General features: G+C 41.0%; 2 protein-coding genes across 3 annotated transcripts in view; one reads left to right on the forward strand and one right to left on the reverse strand.

Annotated features, from left to right (window-relative positions):
- The window catches only part of TRAPPC3L (trafficking protein particle complex subunit 3L), a 34,654-nt gene extending 16,771 nt beyond the window's left edge, over positions 1–17,883 (reverse strand). The window contains exons 1-2 of one of the 2 annotated variants that reach the window (XM_072857886.1): positions 17,586–17,883; positions 2,138–2,235 (exon numbers count right to left, since the gene is read on the reverse strand). In XM_072857886.1, coding sequence (XP_072713987.1) covers positions 2,138–2,139 — 2 coding nt within the window. In that variant the 5' untranslated portion in view covers positions 2,140–2,235; positions 17,586–17,883. Of the gene's footprint in view, positions 1–2,137; positions 2,236–5,488; positions 5,561–17,585 lie in introns of those variants that run through there. The other variant, XM_072857885.1, reaches the window with a different exon arrangement.
- Positions 11,914–13,728, forward strand: CALHM4 (calcium homeostasis modulator family member 4). The gene is made up of 2 exons (XM_072857884.1): positions 11,914–12,471; positions 13,267–13,728. The coding sequence occupies exons 1-2, from the start codon at positions 11,914–11,916 to the stop codon at positions 13,669–13,671; spliced, it is 963 nt and encodes a 320-aa protein (XP_072713985.1). The 3' UTR covers positions 13,672–13,728.
- Positions 17,884–17,916: the final 33 nt, after the last annotated feature.

Raw genomic sequence — 17,916 nt, forward strand, 5'->3', positions numbered from 1 at the left:
TTTTATAAAACAAATATTCGTTCCTAGCTCTCACACAGTAACAAAGGTCAGCAACTACACAGCGTGCAAAATAGCCATGCCTCCAAGCATTTTTTGAAAAGGGGAAAGAGATTGACACAAATGTTATGAAAGAATGTGAACTCAACTCAGAAATGTTTATAGGGAATTTTTCCCTTCCACGTATGTGGATGTTGGCAGTCTCTGCCTGTTTGTCAGAGGCCCTACACCCTCAGTGAAGCAGCCTGAACTCGATGGAGTTTCTTACTGATTTTGACACGTCTTTGACAAGAAGCCAAGAAGTGATCAGATGTCTAATGTGATGACAAGACCAAAAAGTGGTTTTGGCAGCGTGAAGTTTAAAATTGCAGTATGTCATGCATCAGAAAACAATGAAATATTTATTTATCGCCTAAGTATCAATATCAATAACGTTGGTAAATGTCATCAGCAGTTAGCAAGGTATGTATTGGTGATGTACAAGACTACTTAGATCCTTTTCAACTTTTAGGCCTTAGATTTGCAAAGTCAAATGAATAATAAATTGACAAGCAGCTATTTGGCAACTGTACAGTGAAAAACACCCTTCTCACTACGGATTACATATGCACATATATAGAGAGAGTGCACTAAGAATACAGTCCCCAACTGCCACAGGTCTGCTAATCTATAAGGTTTCTTCCTGAAGCTGGGCTGTTTTCATCTTCACAAAAGCAAAGATGGCCATATTGCTTTAATGAAACCTGTCATTATTTTATCAAGTCTTTATCAAGACAAAACCAAAAAGATTTTACAGAAACAGCTATAATAATAAAAACACAAGGAGCAAAATATGTCTCCATACCTTCCAAAACTACCCTTTAGTAATTTCTACCATAGCATCATAAAGAAGCCTGTGTATTTTTTAAATGTATCATTTTAATCAGAGCTGAATGAGAGGTGAAATAAAATAAATATCTGAGAGATGTTGTCCCTTCTTAGTTTGTGAATAAATTTCTTTTTTCCAATCAATGACTTTCTTTACTCACTTCCGTAGATAGCTATTGGACTATAGCTTGTTTGCAAACTTTCTGATTAACAGCAAAGTAGTCAGGTATTCTGTGCACTGTGATTGTTGTAAATCCATTTTGCATGTCCATTTTGCCTGAAAACACAAGCCTTACTCTTCTGCCAAAGATCTTAGTACACCATCTTGTTAACCAGCTCAAAAGTTGTTTCTTGCTGATTTTCTGTGATATCATTATGTTTACTGTGATAATGCCTCGGAATCTCAGCCAGGATGACAGGATCCTATAAACATAGGATCGTCATTTTCCAAAGAGGTTATCCATGTAAAAATCAGTTCCTCATTGACCATTTGTGCTATCTCACTCATTGCAGCATGGTCTTTTAAAGGTGAGAGGCCCGTCTGCCCCTGACCCAGGGAGTGGGGAAGAGAGCCAGCCCACAAGGGACAATTCAGAGTGCCCAAGCCAGAGACCTGAATTACATCCTCGAGGAAGGCGACGGACTGCACAAGGAGGCTGCCTATTGACTGACTCACCTAAGCCAAACCCCTGCAACCTGGAATTGTGATATTTCTTAGCTGGCCAAGTCATAAAACCACCATGTAGCTAGATGAGGGGGAGCCATGGGAAGGCCACATTGACACAGTGAACACAGACATGCACGTTAACTAGAAAATACCTGTGAGACACAAAAAGGTTGTCTAGTTTGAAATAACATGGGTACGAAGAAATAGAAGAGGAGGGTTAACGTGGAAGTTGAAATTTAATACATGGATATAGGAGACGAAATTTAGAAGTTTATAGCATAAACTTAGAAGTTTAAGCATAAACGTAGCATAAACTTTAGAAGTTTATAGTTTAATTAGCATAACAAAGGATCAACAAGGAACAAGCATAAGCTATCAAAACAATCCTGACACTTTTATTCTGAGAATTCAAGAGCTAGTTGTTGATCTTAATTCACAAACTAGTGTTATTACTGTTGACAGAATATTGAACCTTATCCCCCTGATCTCTGTAATCCTAGACAGAGTGCTGGAACTCGTTAAGATAACAGACATAAAGCTTAAAGGTAACGTATAGGTGGACAAATAGCATTATCGATGAAGTTGAACAGTTAAAGCAGTACTTACATTCTATCTAAACAGGTGTTGACATCTTCATCTTTTTCATAGTCCTTGCACAGCTGGGCTACCAAAGCCCCATACGTGAGTACAAAAAGCTCTCTGCTCTGCCAGAAAAGGTGGAAATCAAAAATGAAGCAAACTAGAATCAAACTTTTCCATGCTTTTGAGCTACTACTGTATTAAAAGCAAGTAAAAATAACATTTACATTAATAAAAAAACTTTTGTCCATGGACGTGTAATCACTGAAATCCATATTTCAAGTGTGACAGAACCTGAATTGATCATCAATTGAGGCTCTGTACAGGGATTTTGCTTGTCAGAAATACCATTTCTTGGGATACACCTACTTTCCTCAGGTGCATTCTTGCATCCTATAACCACACATGTGTACGTTGGATTGATAAATGCTGTCAAATGCCATCCAAGATTAATGACAAGCATTTAGTTGCAGGAAGAATAATAGAGGCAATGAGCTATTAGTCCTTTTAAAATAGGAACAACAGTATATACACTGAAATTCCAGTTCCTTCACAAAGGTATGGTTGATCTGATGCAGATCATCAGCTGCTTTCCCAAAAAAATAAAAAGTAGATTAAAAAATTAGCTCAGAATAATGAAAAAATACTATAATTCAGCACAAGTGTAAAGAATAACAACAAGCAGAGCAGAAAAGAATCAGTCCCACTGACATTTCCCCTTCTTTATCAGTCTTCACAAGTAACTTGAATCACTGTCAATACTAGCTGTCCAAATGCCTGGACAATCTCGTTGTGACGTTATTTCTGTATCTTAGTACAGAAGATGTGGTTGGTTTGGCTCCACTGCATGAGCAAGATGAAGGGGATGGGTGACGATTACAGCCGCCTGCCCAAGGAGCATGGAGAGCAACTGAAGAGGTCAAAGGCATAGCTCTGCACAGATCCTGTCACAAGCACTAGTCGGGGATCTTCAGCTGTGCCCCAATCTGGAAGAAAGTTTTCTTCCCTCCCTGCCCTGCCAGATCACCTCCATGGCACTGCAGAATTGCCTGTATTTAGCAGGAGTAGCAGCGGGCCTTTAGGCGAGAGACTAGGTTGACTCTCACTAAACTTCTTGGATAGGAATTAATTAAAGGTAGTGCTACAGGCCTGTGGGCAGACTAGAGGTGCTTTTTGTTTATAGCCTGTGGAAAAATAGTAGTGAATACCACTGAAAATAATAGAACAAATCACACAAGGAAAGGAAGAATGGCTTGGTGGAAAGACCTCTTCCTGCTCCCTTTGCATCAAAAGCTGGGAGTTTAATCAATGTTCCCATTTTAACAAGTCACTGTTCAAAATCTTAAGTAGTATGGAACCATTTCCTAAACTCGCCTTGGTGATAACTCCTGTTTACAATAATATTGCACACTTTGCCAAATTCTCGTTAACAAGTTTTTAATGGAGTAAATGGATGTCATATAGGTTCTGTATTGTTCTAGTCTCAGCAAAAAGTCTGTGTTGTATTAAGACAAATACCTTAGAGAAACTTAAGCATACTATATCAACATAATTGCATTTATCAGCCACTCTTGCAATCCGTTGGAGTATTTTTTGTCCATAAACTTATATATATTAACTTTAATTATATTATATTATATTATATTATATTATATTATATTATATTATATTATATTGTATTGTATTATATTGTATTATATTGTATTATATTGTATTTTTCTATTTCTTTTTCAGTGGAGACCTCAATCCCCTTTTCAGAAATTGACACAACATTGTCTTAAAGCCTTCTGGAACTTCTCCACTGCCCCAACTCCTATCAAAAATCACCATTCACCATCCAGAGAGCCCTAAGGCTCTAAGTTCCTGAAGAAAGATTTGTGTGGAACTGAACCATCCAAACACAGAACACAGATCTCCTTCTCTCTGTGTTTCATTTAATGACTGTCTAACCACAGAGGCACATAAACTTGGCTGGCATTTCTACCTTTGACCATAAACCTCTCTAAGCACTTAGATCTCTGCTTCTGAACAGATCCCAGACTCAGAAACTTTGTGCCCATCTTTGCTAAGCCTGTTCAGAATCTCAGCACCAGGGATAAAGTAAAAACATGCAGTTAAGTGCCCAGTGAGTGAGACAGTCACTTTGTTTTTGTTATCAGTCCTCTACAGTTGTCTATGTTCTCTTTTCCTTACTAGCAACTTCCTCTCTCTTCAGCTTGTTATACATATGTATACATAGATACGTGTGTCATAATTATACTTTAGGATGCAAACATATTCTCTTCAAGACACAATACTATTACTGAGGTTTTTAAACCTCTGTGGCCTTATTTCCACATTACAGCACTTTGGTTTTTTGGACTTGTGGTAAAATATTCCTAAACAGTTAGAAATTTTCAACCACAGATGGAGATTCTGAGGAAACTTGCTATCTGAATTTTTCGTATTTAGACACACCACTGCCAGAGAACAGGAAGGAGAATAACTGATGTCTTTAATGGCACAAAATCCTGCTTTTTGTGACGGTGCAGTCTAAGAGGGCCTCTTGGGAAAATCTTGCATAGAGTATATTTAAAACAACTGCTGGAGCTTTAGGAGAATATTAACATGAAGTGCAGAAAAAGAAGGAAGTTTTGGTCTATATAACTTCTATTTGATAGAATTCTGTGCTATGTGATCAAGGGTCAAAGCCAACATTCAAAGACAATGGTTACAGTTCTACCATTGTTTCCCCAAGAACCAGATTTTGGCCTTAAAGCCAGATGTTGAGATCCTGTGATGGTGCACTCCCTGTGCATAGAAAAATCACAACATTAGGAGGATGAAGAAGGACCCCTGCTCATGCAACATCACCCCCAAAAGAAGATGTGGTCTGCTATGTAGGAGGCACACAGTGGGTACCAGGTACGCTGTGGTTCCAGATGAACCATCTCTTCCTGTAACTGTTCATGGGGTAGAGATGTGGCTGGCACAGCTTCTTTTCTCCAAAACGAGACAGAATTTTGGCCTCAAGGATTCATATTGAGGGCAGGACTGTCTGAAAATCATTTCATGTCATAGTCAAGGTAGCTGGAGAGATATGAAGGCTCCTAGAGCAAATCTCAATATTACTGCTCAGTCAAAGAGACTCCAAGTCCTATGAGCAGGCTTTTTAATGTCACTGCTTAATAGCTGACAGCTTGTTGGCAGCTCACAAGGGGGTCCCACTGTAGCCATAAATGCTGCTAGCGCCTCTGCTCTCATACTGGCAGACTCATCCCCACCCTCTCCATACTTTCAGGCTATTCGGAAATATGACTGTATAAAACACATCAATACAATAATAGCTTATTCTTACTCCATGCACAATTTTAATCGCACATTACAAAAATGTCTTACTATTTTGTGGTTCTCCTGCTTTCTTCCTGGTGGCCGAGACATGTTGCTTGTGTCGCACCTGATGTACTTGATTGTCAGTTTATGTCTTTTCTTCCTCAGGCAGCATAGTTTTCTCTCAATCACTGTATTTTCTCTTCCCCTTCTCTAAAGTTTTCTTCTTACTGCTCTTCTGCCTTTTGCATGAGATGTGTTTGCTGCAATCTGTAATGCTGCTGATGCTCCTCCTATTCTCTACGTGTACCGAGCCCTTTGGGAGGAATTTGACTGGCAACAGATCTGTCCTTGTACACAGCATAAACAACTGCTCCATCCATAAGAATGATTCGTAATCAAATACACAGCAAACAGCCATGGGAAGTCAAACCAGGCAGCCCCAAGAGATTCACAGGTCTTAAGTTTTTAGGGACAGCAAATTCATTCTGTTATTTGTGTCAGGTTTTGGTGTTTGGAGAGTTAAGAAAAGCTCCCTCTCTGAAGAGTAAAAACACAATTGCAAAATACTGCTGCACGAGGTAATTAAAAATTGATCATTTTCAACTTAAAGGAGCTATAGTCCTCTGTCAGCTCTGACTGCTTTAGTCTGGTGAGTCAACGTCTGCCTAGGCAGGAGCAGTATGGGTTACAAGGCACTACTACCACCATGTTGCTGCAAAGCTGGCAGGACAGATCTAGAACACCCAAACTCCCAGGGGAATAAACTGTGTACCTGCTACAGCTGACAGCTTGTGCAAATGGCACTTTCATTAATGATGTTTCTAGGGGATCTTATTTCATTCCTAACCTATTATAACCCCTATTTGTAAACATCCCTGCTATGAACATCCAGGAAGGTTCAGCTTACTTTTTCTGTTTTCCCCTGAGTTAAATTTGGCCTATTCTGTTAGATTAGATTTGAAATACATTTAGACTATGGTCACTAGTGAATTTAGAAATGAATCAGGTAGCTGTCTTTCCTTATAGGACTTACCTACACATATATTCCCACTCAGTCCTCTCAGGAAAGGAAGTAAAAATACATGGCCTCATCTGAATGCCATGCTGTTATTACATTTCAATTAATTAATAGATTCGGTGCTAGAGTAAAGTTACAGGTATTTACTACTCCAGATACACCGAAAGCAGCAGATGTGATTCATTAGGGATAAGAAGGATTAATTTACTTTAAAAAATGGTAGTTTAAAGTTATGACACAATTCAACAACAAAAAATAGGACAGATAAAATGATTTTCAGCTTTTTCTGTGGAAAACACAGTCATCCTAACAGCTTTCATTTTACACAGAACGAGCTGGTGTTGACAACTTTACAATATAATAAGCCTCTTCCATTTTTTTCTAGGCACTTTTCTGGCCCTGTAAAATCCGACTCCATCTTGTAAATGAAACTATTGTAGGTACTTCCCATATCTAAATTTAAATAAGTTATAAAGCCAGGCATTACAATTCTCTAGATAGTTACTTGAATTTCTAAATTGAATCTGAGATGGGTTTGTTTCTCAGATTGTCTCCAACTGGCGACAAGCACCTAATATGTCTCTCATTGCAAGAGACATCCCATATTCCATAAGAAAGTGTACTGCATTGCATTTTAAAAAACAGCTCTAAAAGATTATCTTTAGCACAATTTAACTGCAGTGAAACCATCACAAGGCATTTAAGGCTACCCATAAATGACCACCATTTTATCTACCCAGTTCTGAATATAAGGATGAATTACTTCAGCCTGCGTTATTAATACTACAATCATGAAGGAACACTGTGGACCAGACAGTGCAATGCATGGTAAGAACACATCAGCATTGTTTGGAAAACACATACGTGCACACATGTATACATGTAAATTCACACATATAATATGATGTATTAGGTAGAATGTACTATGTTTTGAAAGGTTTGTGCATGATTGGGAAAATGAAGCTGAAATGGCGTGTCCAAATAAACTGGGGATTCAGTGGCGCCAGTGAGGGAAACAAGTCAATGGTGGACTGCATCCACATCTGCAGGAACAGAACAAAACCACCTTCTTAATTTTAACTGTCGTCTGACCTGCAGCCCTGTGAAAAGAGCAGAGGTTGACACATATCTGGCACCTGTTTTAAACCTTAACATAGACTTCTCAGAAATAAACCAAGGCAATTTGAATAGTGAGGAAGTTAGCATCTCCCTCCACCTCCCTTTCTGTCATGTTTGTCAGGAGAAGATTTTAGCCTTCAGCCCCAAGAAGGTTGGTCTGGAACACTGCTTGAGTATTAGACTATACCAGTTCTCTTCATTCCCATCAAACTGAAAAAAAACAACCCACATAATATCTCCTGAAGTTCAAAAGCATGCATAAAAGTGTGCACCAGCACCCTGTCTCTTATAGTGGACTGACTATTGTGGGAAAGCTGAAACCTGTAGAGCTAAGCACATGATCTCTTTAGTAGTCCAGTATCTAAGGATTCTCCAAAACATGAATATCCCAGAGCAGACTGCAATATAAAAGTCAATAATGAATTAGGTGTCAAGTGCCTAAAAAAATACCTAAAAAAGTTTTTTGAGCCAAAACAAGAATACACTTGCCACAAAAGATGGGTGTCCAAATTAATACAATACAGGATCAGGCTTTTGTTTGCTCTCTGTCTCCAGCTCAATAGTTCTTGTGTTAAATATTTCACTCACAGAAAATTGAATTCTTTCAAATCACAAGAAGGTAGGTGATGGGGGTTTGAAGCTACATGAAAAAAAAGTACTTGAACACAGGTTTCCCACATCAGAAATGAGTGCTTTTACTCAAAGTCCACTGCGGCTTCTGCTTTGGCCATATTTCAGATAAAGCAGTGCTGTTGCTGCCACCTTGCCTGTAGTGCCCTGCCTGGGAAGCGTTTTTAGCGTGAGCTGCTGAAACTTCCTTGGTTAGGTTAGGCATCTCAGGAACTGTTTTCAAGACAGTGGTTTTGGATTCGGGTGCTTACTTTCTGCTGAAACTCCCTGCAGGCACCTAAAATCTCATATAAATTTGCCTATAAAGCACAGCTGAATTCTGAAGCAAAAGATGTAAGTTAAAAATATCATTAACAGGTTTCTATTCTTCCCTTAACATAAAGCTTATTGATGATTTTCTCATCAGTGCTTGTCCTGGTTAAGGGGAGAGGAACTTCTCCCTTTACCAGGCCAAAAAGACCATGAAAATGACTTGGCAGCCTGAAGCCAACCTGCGACCAGGCAGAACACAGGACATGGGCAGTGCTCCCCTATGCTCCCACAGGAAATCTGCCATGCAGGTACTTTCATAGCATGCTTTCTAACATGCACAGGCAGGCTTGACATCCATGCAAAATATAACTCAAAATGCAGCTAGAGGAGGCACAGAATGTCAGCCTTTTGACTGCTAACTCAGTGATGAAAACACTTGTGCAGGACTGCAGAGACCAGGGTTCAGTCTTCTCCTTCAAACTTCACAGGAAGCAACCTTCAGATGGAAAATAGAAGAACACTTCCCCTTTTCTCTCTACCTTTTCCTGGCCATTAGGTAACAAAATCCTAATCTTTTTCTGATCCAATAAACATCAAAATCCTCTCTGTGGGGAACTAAGTGCAACTGGTAGAACTATGGCAGGAAAGCTGGAGAATATAGCTTCTTCCCACCACAGTCACACCACATCACTAATAATAACTGAGCTCTTGGAAGAAAGAGATGAGTGAGCGAGTTTTGACTGGATCAGGTGGAGAAGGGAACCGAAACCAATCTCTCCCTTCTGCTGTGGCTGCTTTATTTCAACAAAAAGCCAACAAAAGAATAAAAACTGTTTGCTTGTGTATGGGAGGATAGGAAGGTGTAAAATGTCTTCCAATAACTATGTTTTAAAAGAAACTGACAAACCATTCTCAGTTCTTCGAAAAAATCACTTATTCTTGTAAGTGAGGTTCTTGGCAGTGAATTTAAGCTGACAGAGCCCTACAAAATGACAAGCAAAACCATGGCTAAGGCTTGCCCATGTATCCTATTTGCCCCAGACATCAGCTATAAGCATCTCTTTGCCTCAGAGGCAAGCTGGCTGTCACCTCAGGTAGTGGTATTTTGGATTGCATTCAGTCCTAACTCTTCCTGGGCATCAGTCAGATAATGAGCCTAAATGTCTACCTCAGGACTCCGGGTTCCTCTGCAAAGGCGAGTGCTTAAAGGTTTGATGTGCTGCCCAAGCTCTTAATTGGATCCAACCTTGTAATTTGTTCCACAATAGGATGAGCCAGCAGGATTATTTACAGCACAGCATGAAAGCAAATGCCAAAGTGACAATGCAGGAGTACAAAGTTGTTGTATTGATTGAATAAATTGCCTCATTCAACAGCCTTAGGCTGACTATGAATATTTCAGTGTTGTACCTCTCTTCAGTTTCACATCTAATGTGTTTCTTGAGTAAACAAGTGATGCTTGGGAAAGCCTTCCTCCCTTAATACAAAATAAGACATGGGTTCCCAAAGAAAGCTCAGCAGCAATCAATGAGAGATTTTAATATTAACTGAGGCATAATGGAAGACTCTTATAAAACACCTCTTCAAAATAATTCTGCCATGGCCAGATGGGTTTATTCCACTGAATTTAAAGGAGGTAAATTTTTTCAAAATATAATGCCACTAGTACAAAATAAAGTTATTGAAAATCCTGTGATACTGAAAGAAAATGAAGTTTCAAAATGGCAGTGTTCAGACAGCACTGGGATTTTGTGCTACTACTCTGCCCAAACAACCAAGAACTTATCAACAGGTTCCAGAAAAGCTGTGGCAAACTGCTGCCGGATGTTTCAGCATGTTTCTCTGTCGCTTTTAATTTTATGTAATGGTGTCACATAGTCTTGAGAGGCAATTACCAGCAAGGACCTCGTTCACAGATTATGACTGGGGATGAGATGAGCAGGCGTCCACCCTAACAGCACGCTGGAGGAGCAAGGTCTTGCCTAGTAAACAGGCAAGACATGCATAACATGCCATCCATGCGTATAACAGCTGTGAGAGTGTCTCTGCTATCCAAGCAGATACCATGGGTGCTAAAACTACTTTTTGAGCTGAAAGTTATTATTAGCAACCCTCTCTGCAAGGGGAGAGAAGAGGCTGTGCAGCCAGACACTATTATATCATGCAACCAAGTCCGCATATGCTGGAGATAGCCATCTGTAATGGTAAGACAATTTTCCCCATAGATTTTCTGGCTAATTTTTTTCTGTTCTTGGTAAAAATGTTTATATTACAGACAGTTAGACTTCTCAGAACTTAAACACAAGTATTTGCATATTCCGATCAGCGTAGGATATGCAATGTGCAGAACTACTGGATAGTATGACCATAGAAAAGTGTGACCTGGAGAAAATAATCAGGAGCGAAACGTTTTAAATTAACCTCTGTTTAAGGCTTGCTTTCTGAGAGCTGGGGAGAGCCCAGATCATACATCCCAAAATTCAGAAACCAGCTCTGGAAAAATTTAACTGAAAAATTTCTATCTACCTCTGCCCACAGAACGGGACTGACAATACCTACAGAAAATCTTAAAACTTGTAGTCACAAGCATGCTATATAAATGCCAGCTATTACTATGAGCATGCCTGAAGCTGGCTTGACACTGTGAAGTGAATAGCAGGTTACACATTACCAAAAACACTTTCCGAAGGAAACATTCAACACTGTCAGGAAAAGAGACTTGCTAGCTTCTTGCCACCTACAGGTGAAACACGAAAATCCTCATGGTCCAGAAGCTAACTACATCTCAGACTCCAGTGTTTGGGGAGCAAATTGCCTCAGAACCAGAACTGACATTAAATATGAACAGCATTGGGATTCCAAACTTTGCGCAACTTATGGAATCTTTCCTGGTTTTATTTTAAAGTTGAAGCATTTTAAATTTTAAATGCTTGTTTTTTTTATAATCAGTCCATTTGACAAGGCTTTGTTTGGTTAGTTTTTTATGAAGAATAGCTGAAAGATCTCCTTTTTTCCTTTTTTTTTTTTCCTAGTCCCACGCCATGCTTCTGCTAATTACCACTGATTAGCAAACAGCTTGCCAATTAACCCTGACAGGGTAGTCATCGGTTTGATAGCACTGCATGTCATCTGAAAGGTAGGGAGAATTTCTTGTTAGTTTCAGACAATTAGCAAGGGGCTCGCAGAGCTCACAATTGCCTAAAGCTAAATGTTCCAGAACCGCTGAGACAAATTATTTAATCAATTAAAACACGTGATTGGATGTCTGTAAGTATATTTAAAGCTAGCAAACAAGCTTCTAGCTGTCATGGAGCAGAATCAAAAATTAGTGGGAGGAGAAAGACTAGCAGGGTTTTTTTTTTTAAGCTGTTGGAGTTTGTTCTGTTCTAGTCTGCCATTAACATTAGTAAGATATAACTAAAAGCTAGTATTGACTTAAAGCAAAAGCATCTGGTAAAGAGTAAGATCTAAAATGACTTTCCTTCCAAAGTGGTTAACTTTTCTAAAAGGCAAAGAGATTGTTATTGCTAATGCTATAATTGCAATATTGACAATTGGTGGGCAGCAACTTTTCTCTTTTTTTACATTCAGCTGTCCCTGTCATGTTGGGCAGAATCTTATCTATGGGCTGGCTTTCCTAGGAGTTCCTGCACTGATCCTTCTGGTTGTTGGCTATGCCCTGAATAACCAGACTTGGAGGCTGGTTACAGGCAAAAGGTCTCCTCTTGAGGAAGTGACTACACCAAACCGGTTACTGCAATGCAAACTGATCTGCTTTGTCTTGTGCAGCATCACTGGGAGAGCACTGGTTGCTCCAGTAACGTGGCTAGCAGTTACCCTGATAAATGGTTCCTATTATGTCTGTGCCATGAGTGAGTATGTCTCTGTGCATTATTATGGAGCTAATCCTAATGCTACTGCTAGCGAACGCAGAACGATATTGGCTGCATTTCCATGCAGTCAGTTAGTTCCACCGGAGCTGACCCGGGCAAGAGATGAAGTGATTCTCCTACTCCGATACCAGTCACAAGTGAGTAACTCATGTTGCTTCTGTTGCCTGCAGATCTAATGATGAGAACTAGAGTTAATTCAGCAAGCAAAGTGTTAGGATAAAACAGGATCGGTATCTCCTGCCTTGAGTGCCAAATCTCTATGTGTTTTGAAGCCTGCCTTGTTCCTGTGAGTGGAACTGAACTTTAGGTATATAAATTACTATGTCTGGCTGTCCCATTTGTTACCTGCTACTGGAGGATATATTCTTCCTTGCGTAGTATCTTGAAAAGTACTATCAAGTAAAACAAATGGAAGTTCAAGAGCCAGGGAGGGTATGAAGTTTCTTCATTCAAGCACAAGAAACGTGTGACTAAGGGGTCCAGGCTATGAGAGCTCCACATGAACCAAATTAAAATCTTGGTTTTAGATCAGACTCAATTCTAAAAGCTTACATACTGGGTAAATAATAGGGGGAATATTAAGTTGTCACTTCAGAGAAAATCGGTTTTAAATAGGCTATAAGCCAATATAGGCTAGGAATTAGATGGCTTCTCTTCTCACAATAACAGCTGTGGAGGCAAAATCCTTAGCAAATTATACAACAGAACTTCCTTAAACTTAACAGAAAGAAGCAGCGTTACTACATGGCTACCTCCAGTAGGCGGGGACTGGGTTTGATGGCAACAGACCCTTACCAGGCTTATACCTTGTTAACCTTATTATTCAGGAAAAGCAAGTAAAGATCATTTTAAGGATTTTTCTGATGCTCAGAAGTTACCACTGTGAGTATTTTCAGCTGTAACAGGTTTTATCTTTTCTTTTTCTTTGTAAGGTGGCTGGCTGGCTTCTGATTGCTGTGGTAGTCATTACTGTCTTCCTGTCTTACTGCCTGGCAAGCTGTTTCTCCCCACTCAGCTTTCTACATTTCAGATACTGGAGCAGCTATGTTCACAATGAGCAGGAGCTCTTTGATGAAGCAACAGACCAGCACTCCAGGCTCTATGCCATGCAGCATGTAAGGAAGTTCTTTGGCTTTGTCCCAGGGAGTGAAAATGTAAAGGAAATCCGTATCCCATCTCTCAGAGAGTGGCAAGCTATTTCTGGACTGGCCTTTCTAAAACGAGTGGATGAGGAGCACTATGACTACAGCCTCCTCCATGACTGGGCACTCAAGGAGTCTGTAAATGGAAAATACCTGAAGACTGATGAAGACCCTGTGATCAGAACACAGCCCTGAGGGTCCAAGCCCCCACCAACACCTTGCAGAAAAGCAGGAACGTGTCTAGCTCCACATCTGACCTGAGCTGCTCTGGAACTTTTCGATGCCTTATTACACTGATATATAAAGTATGTGAGCAAGTACATCTTGTTACTGTAGTCCTTTAGCACATGCGTACAGATGCCTTTCCTGATTATGTCTGACTCCTGTGGGATGTGATGGTCTATGTCTAGATTAGGGTGGGCTGTTTCAAGCTGCAGCTCTCTGCTTTCTCATACTTGTGCTAAAAGGATGAGTATGTACTGGGGGAGAAAGTGATTCCCAAATGCTTTTTCTTTCCTCCCATTAAAAAATTTTTAAAAATTAATAGCTACTTTGATTGGATCCTATGAGTTAGTCCATTCTGTACAGAGCAAAAGCAGATATCCAGCTTTGTCTTAGTGATCCTTAGCGGAAATGCCTTATTTCTGCTCTTCCACATCTTGTATTACGTGAATAAAATATAGTGAGCTAACTACAAGCTAAGTCTGTGGCTATAGCAGCACAGAAAAAACATATGGGGGAACTTCAGCAACAAAGGCTGGGTCTAGATACAGTGATAAGAGAACTTTCAATTCTGCTAAGGCGATAAAATGCCCACTGAGAGGCACAGGATGGAGGGGTGCAACATGTAGCAGCTGTATGAACAAACCCTTTACATGTGGAAAACTGAGTTTAAATGTATTCTGGCTGAAAGCAATAGCAAGGTCAGTCTCCTGATCTTTTTAGATATACTTCAAAATCTCTTGGGTGTTTGTGTGCTTGTCTACTGTACAAATAGCAAATCAGGATGGGAAACAAACCTCACTGCAGTAAGGTTTGCTTTGCCTGTGAAAAACCTACAATTTAGTTGTACAACTGTGTGCATGAATATTACTGTGATTAAAAACTACTGAATTTAGTGAAAGAAGGCTTAATGGTGTTTTTGTGTTAATTCAGTGTGGTATGATGTGATGTTACTGCATCTCATCTCTAACTCCCTGTGCAGACATTTCTAACTCTAAGGGGGGAAAAATGCATACCATAGTTTTTCCTAATGCTTCCTGTATTGCCTTGCCATGTACATGTGTGTGCTACAAAGCCATATGCTAGATTATGACACTATCTGCTGTTAATAAGTCACCCCAGAGTGTTGAAGTGGAAAAATATAATTTAGTACATTTTACTAGAAAATGCAGGAGCCAGAAGTAAGTTAAATTGCAGATCTTGGTAAATGTGTTTGGTCTTGAAAACTTAAACTTTGAAACAAAAGCAAGCACTTTAGAAAAAGCAAATGATGTATGTGCTGAATAACTGGAGAATGATACATATTTTACATCACTAAAATTCTTAAATTCCCACACATGTATTTCATCTGAATCCTAAACTTTCAGGTATGCTGTGGGTCGACTGTGGCTGGATGCCAGGTCAACCCACCAAAGCTGCTCTTGTCACTCCCCTCCTCAGCTGGACAGGGGAGAGAAAAATACAAGGAAAGGCTCGTAGGTCAAGATAAGGACAGGGAGAGATCACTCAGCAATTGCTGTCACAGGCAAAACACACTCAATGTGGGCGAATTAGTTTAATTTATTACCAATCAAATCAGGGTAAGATAATAAGAAATAAAACCAAATCTTAAAAACACCTTCCCCCCACCCCTCCCTTCTTCCCAGGCTTAACTTTACTCCTGAATTCTCTACCTCCTGCCCCGCAGCAGCACAGAGGGACCGGGAATGGGAGTTGCAGTCAGTTCATCACATGCTGTCGCTGCTGCTGCTCCTCCTTCCTCCTCAGGGGGAGGACTCCTCACACTCCTCCCCTGCTCCACCTGGGGTCCCTCCCACAGGAGACAGTGCTCCATGAACTTCTGCAACGTGGGTCCTTCCCATGGGCTGCAGTTCTTCAGGAACTGCTCCAGAGTGGGTCCCTTCCATGGGGTGCAGTCCTTCAGGAACAGACTGCTCCAGCATGGGTCCCCCATGGGGTCACAAGCCCTGCCAGCAAACCTGCTCCAGCATGGGCTCCTCTCTGTCCACAGGTCCTGCCAGGAGCCTGCTCCAGCACAGGCTTCCCACAGGCTTACAGCCTCCTTTGGGCATCCACCTGCTCCAGCATGAGGTCCTCCATGGGCTGCAGGTGGATATCTGCTCCACCATTAACCTCCATGGGCTGCAGGAGGACAGTCTGCCTCACAATGGTCTTCTCCACAGGCTGCAGGGGAATCTCTGCTCCAGCACCCAGAGGGCCTCCTCCCCCTCCTTCTTCACTGACCTTGGAGCCTGCAGAGTTGTTTCTCTCACATATTCTCACTCCTCTCTTCAGCTTCAGTTGCACAGTTTTCTTTTTCCCCTTCTTAAATATGTTATCCCAGAGGCACTACCACCATCACTGACTGGCTCAGCCTTGGCCAGCGGCGGGTCTGTCTTGGAGCCAGCTGGCATTGGTTCTATCAGACACAGGGGAAGCTTCTAGCAGCTTCTCACAGAAGCTATCCCTGTAGCCCCCCCGCTACCAAAACCCTGCTACCAAACCCAATACAAGGTAATAGAACTGCACTGTTTATATGAACTCCTTAAGAAGCAAAGTACCTCTGTTAGTAAACACAATCTCTAATTTAACTTTAAAAATCTTTAAGTAAGATGGAACACTATGTGTAATCTGGAATACATGCAACTGACTTGTGTATCTGAAAGTTTTAGCAAAAAACCCCTATGCTGATGTGTGGATCCAAACAACAAAAAACTAACTGCTGTCTTTATTCTATGTGGGTTCTTTCCACTTCTTCCCTTGTTTTACAGCACCACTATAAAATGATGCAATGTTTGCAGCTAAGAGTGAGCTGTCAAATTCTTTTAACTTCTTGCTAAACTAACTTTTAAATTAAACTTCATGTTTTCCAATTTTGTCCCAATTGCTGTCCTGTATTTTTTTTATAGTTTATAATTTAAAATACTGAGTGGAAGTACTAGCTGTATCTGCCATTGTGAAATCAGCCCACCAGTACACAAATACACTATCAGCCTGTTAGCATATATTAATCCACAGTACTAAATACAGCTGTAGTACTACAGGTGATTTGGTGTATTTCCCTTCACTCCTCTGCTCCCTGAAACACATCATGGACTGGTAGTGAAAGCACAGCTTTCAAAAGAATTCATGATTACAGAAAAATCAATGAGTTGGTACTGAACAGTCTAACTGTGCCTGCTAAAACCTGAGTAATCTTACCCAAAATCAATTTAGAATTGCAGTTTGCTCACTTGAAGTGAAAATCCTTCTCTTTATGTCCACAGTAAAAGTTTTCTGGAAACTCTGAGCTTGTAAAATGCACCTGAAGGAAAAGTGCTGGCCATACACCCAGGAAACTGATGCACCTTAAAACTACTCTGTGTACCAAGTACCCATCTTAAAACTACTCTGTGTACCAAGTACCCATCAGGGTCTGCTCTTGTTTAACCCTCAACAGTCTTAAATTCATCCTTGCAGGTAACCCACAAGTATGGGAGCTCCCAGTATCACTTGCCTTGACAACTCCTGTTCTGCACTTCCATATGATTCTGCTTATGCAATGCAACTTCTGAAACCAGTGTGAACGTCTCCTGGCAAGTTCACAGGTGGCTTTTAACTCCAAGCTGTACCACCAACTGATTTTTCCAGCTGCATCGAATTAACTTCCAACTTCAGGCTGAAATGGCATTCAGCTGCCACCATGGCACCCTTATGCTATTCCTAGAGCAACAGTTTTGAATCCCCTTCAGTTTGCTGATCCCTATAAATTTTCAATGAAAGAATAACAAACAGGGAAGACCAGCCTAGCAGCAATGCACTTTTAAAAAGTAACTCTGAAGCCTGCGTCTTTACGTGGGAGTCCACAGACCTTCAGAAGCTGAAGTAACAGAGCCTGGCTACCTCACCGCTTCAAACCGCTGCGATTCCCAGCGGGGGAGGGGGAAGCCAGAGCAGGTGTGGTGCAGACGAAGAAGACAGCATTTTTCGAGCCCGTCAGGTACAGGGGGGTAAACACATCAAGTCCGTTGTGCCCAGAGAGATGAACGCCGAGCGGCAAGTACTAGAATTAACTGGCCAGAAGGCACCACACTGGATCACTCCTTGTGAAGGCAACCCAAAACCAGTCAGGCTAATTAGCTGCACCCTCAAACGGCTTTCGAGCCCGCCCGCTCTGGGCCGCCCGCCTCAGCGGAGGGCGCGGGCCGCTCGCCAGCTGCCGCACCTCCCACCTCCCCC

This window comes from Ciconia boyciana, chromosome 3 (genome assembly GCF_034638445.1).
Source record: "Ciconia boyciana chromosome 3, ASM3463844v1, whole genome shotgun sequence".
NCBI lineage: Eukaryota > Metazoa > Chordata > Aves > Ciconiiformes > Ciconiidae > Ciconia > Ciconia boyciana.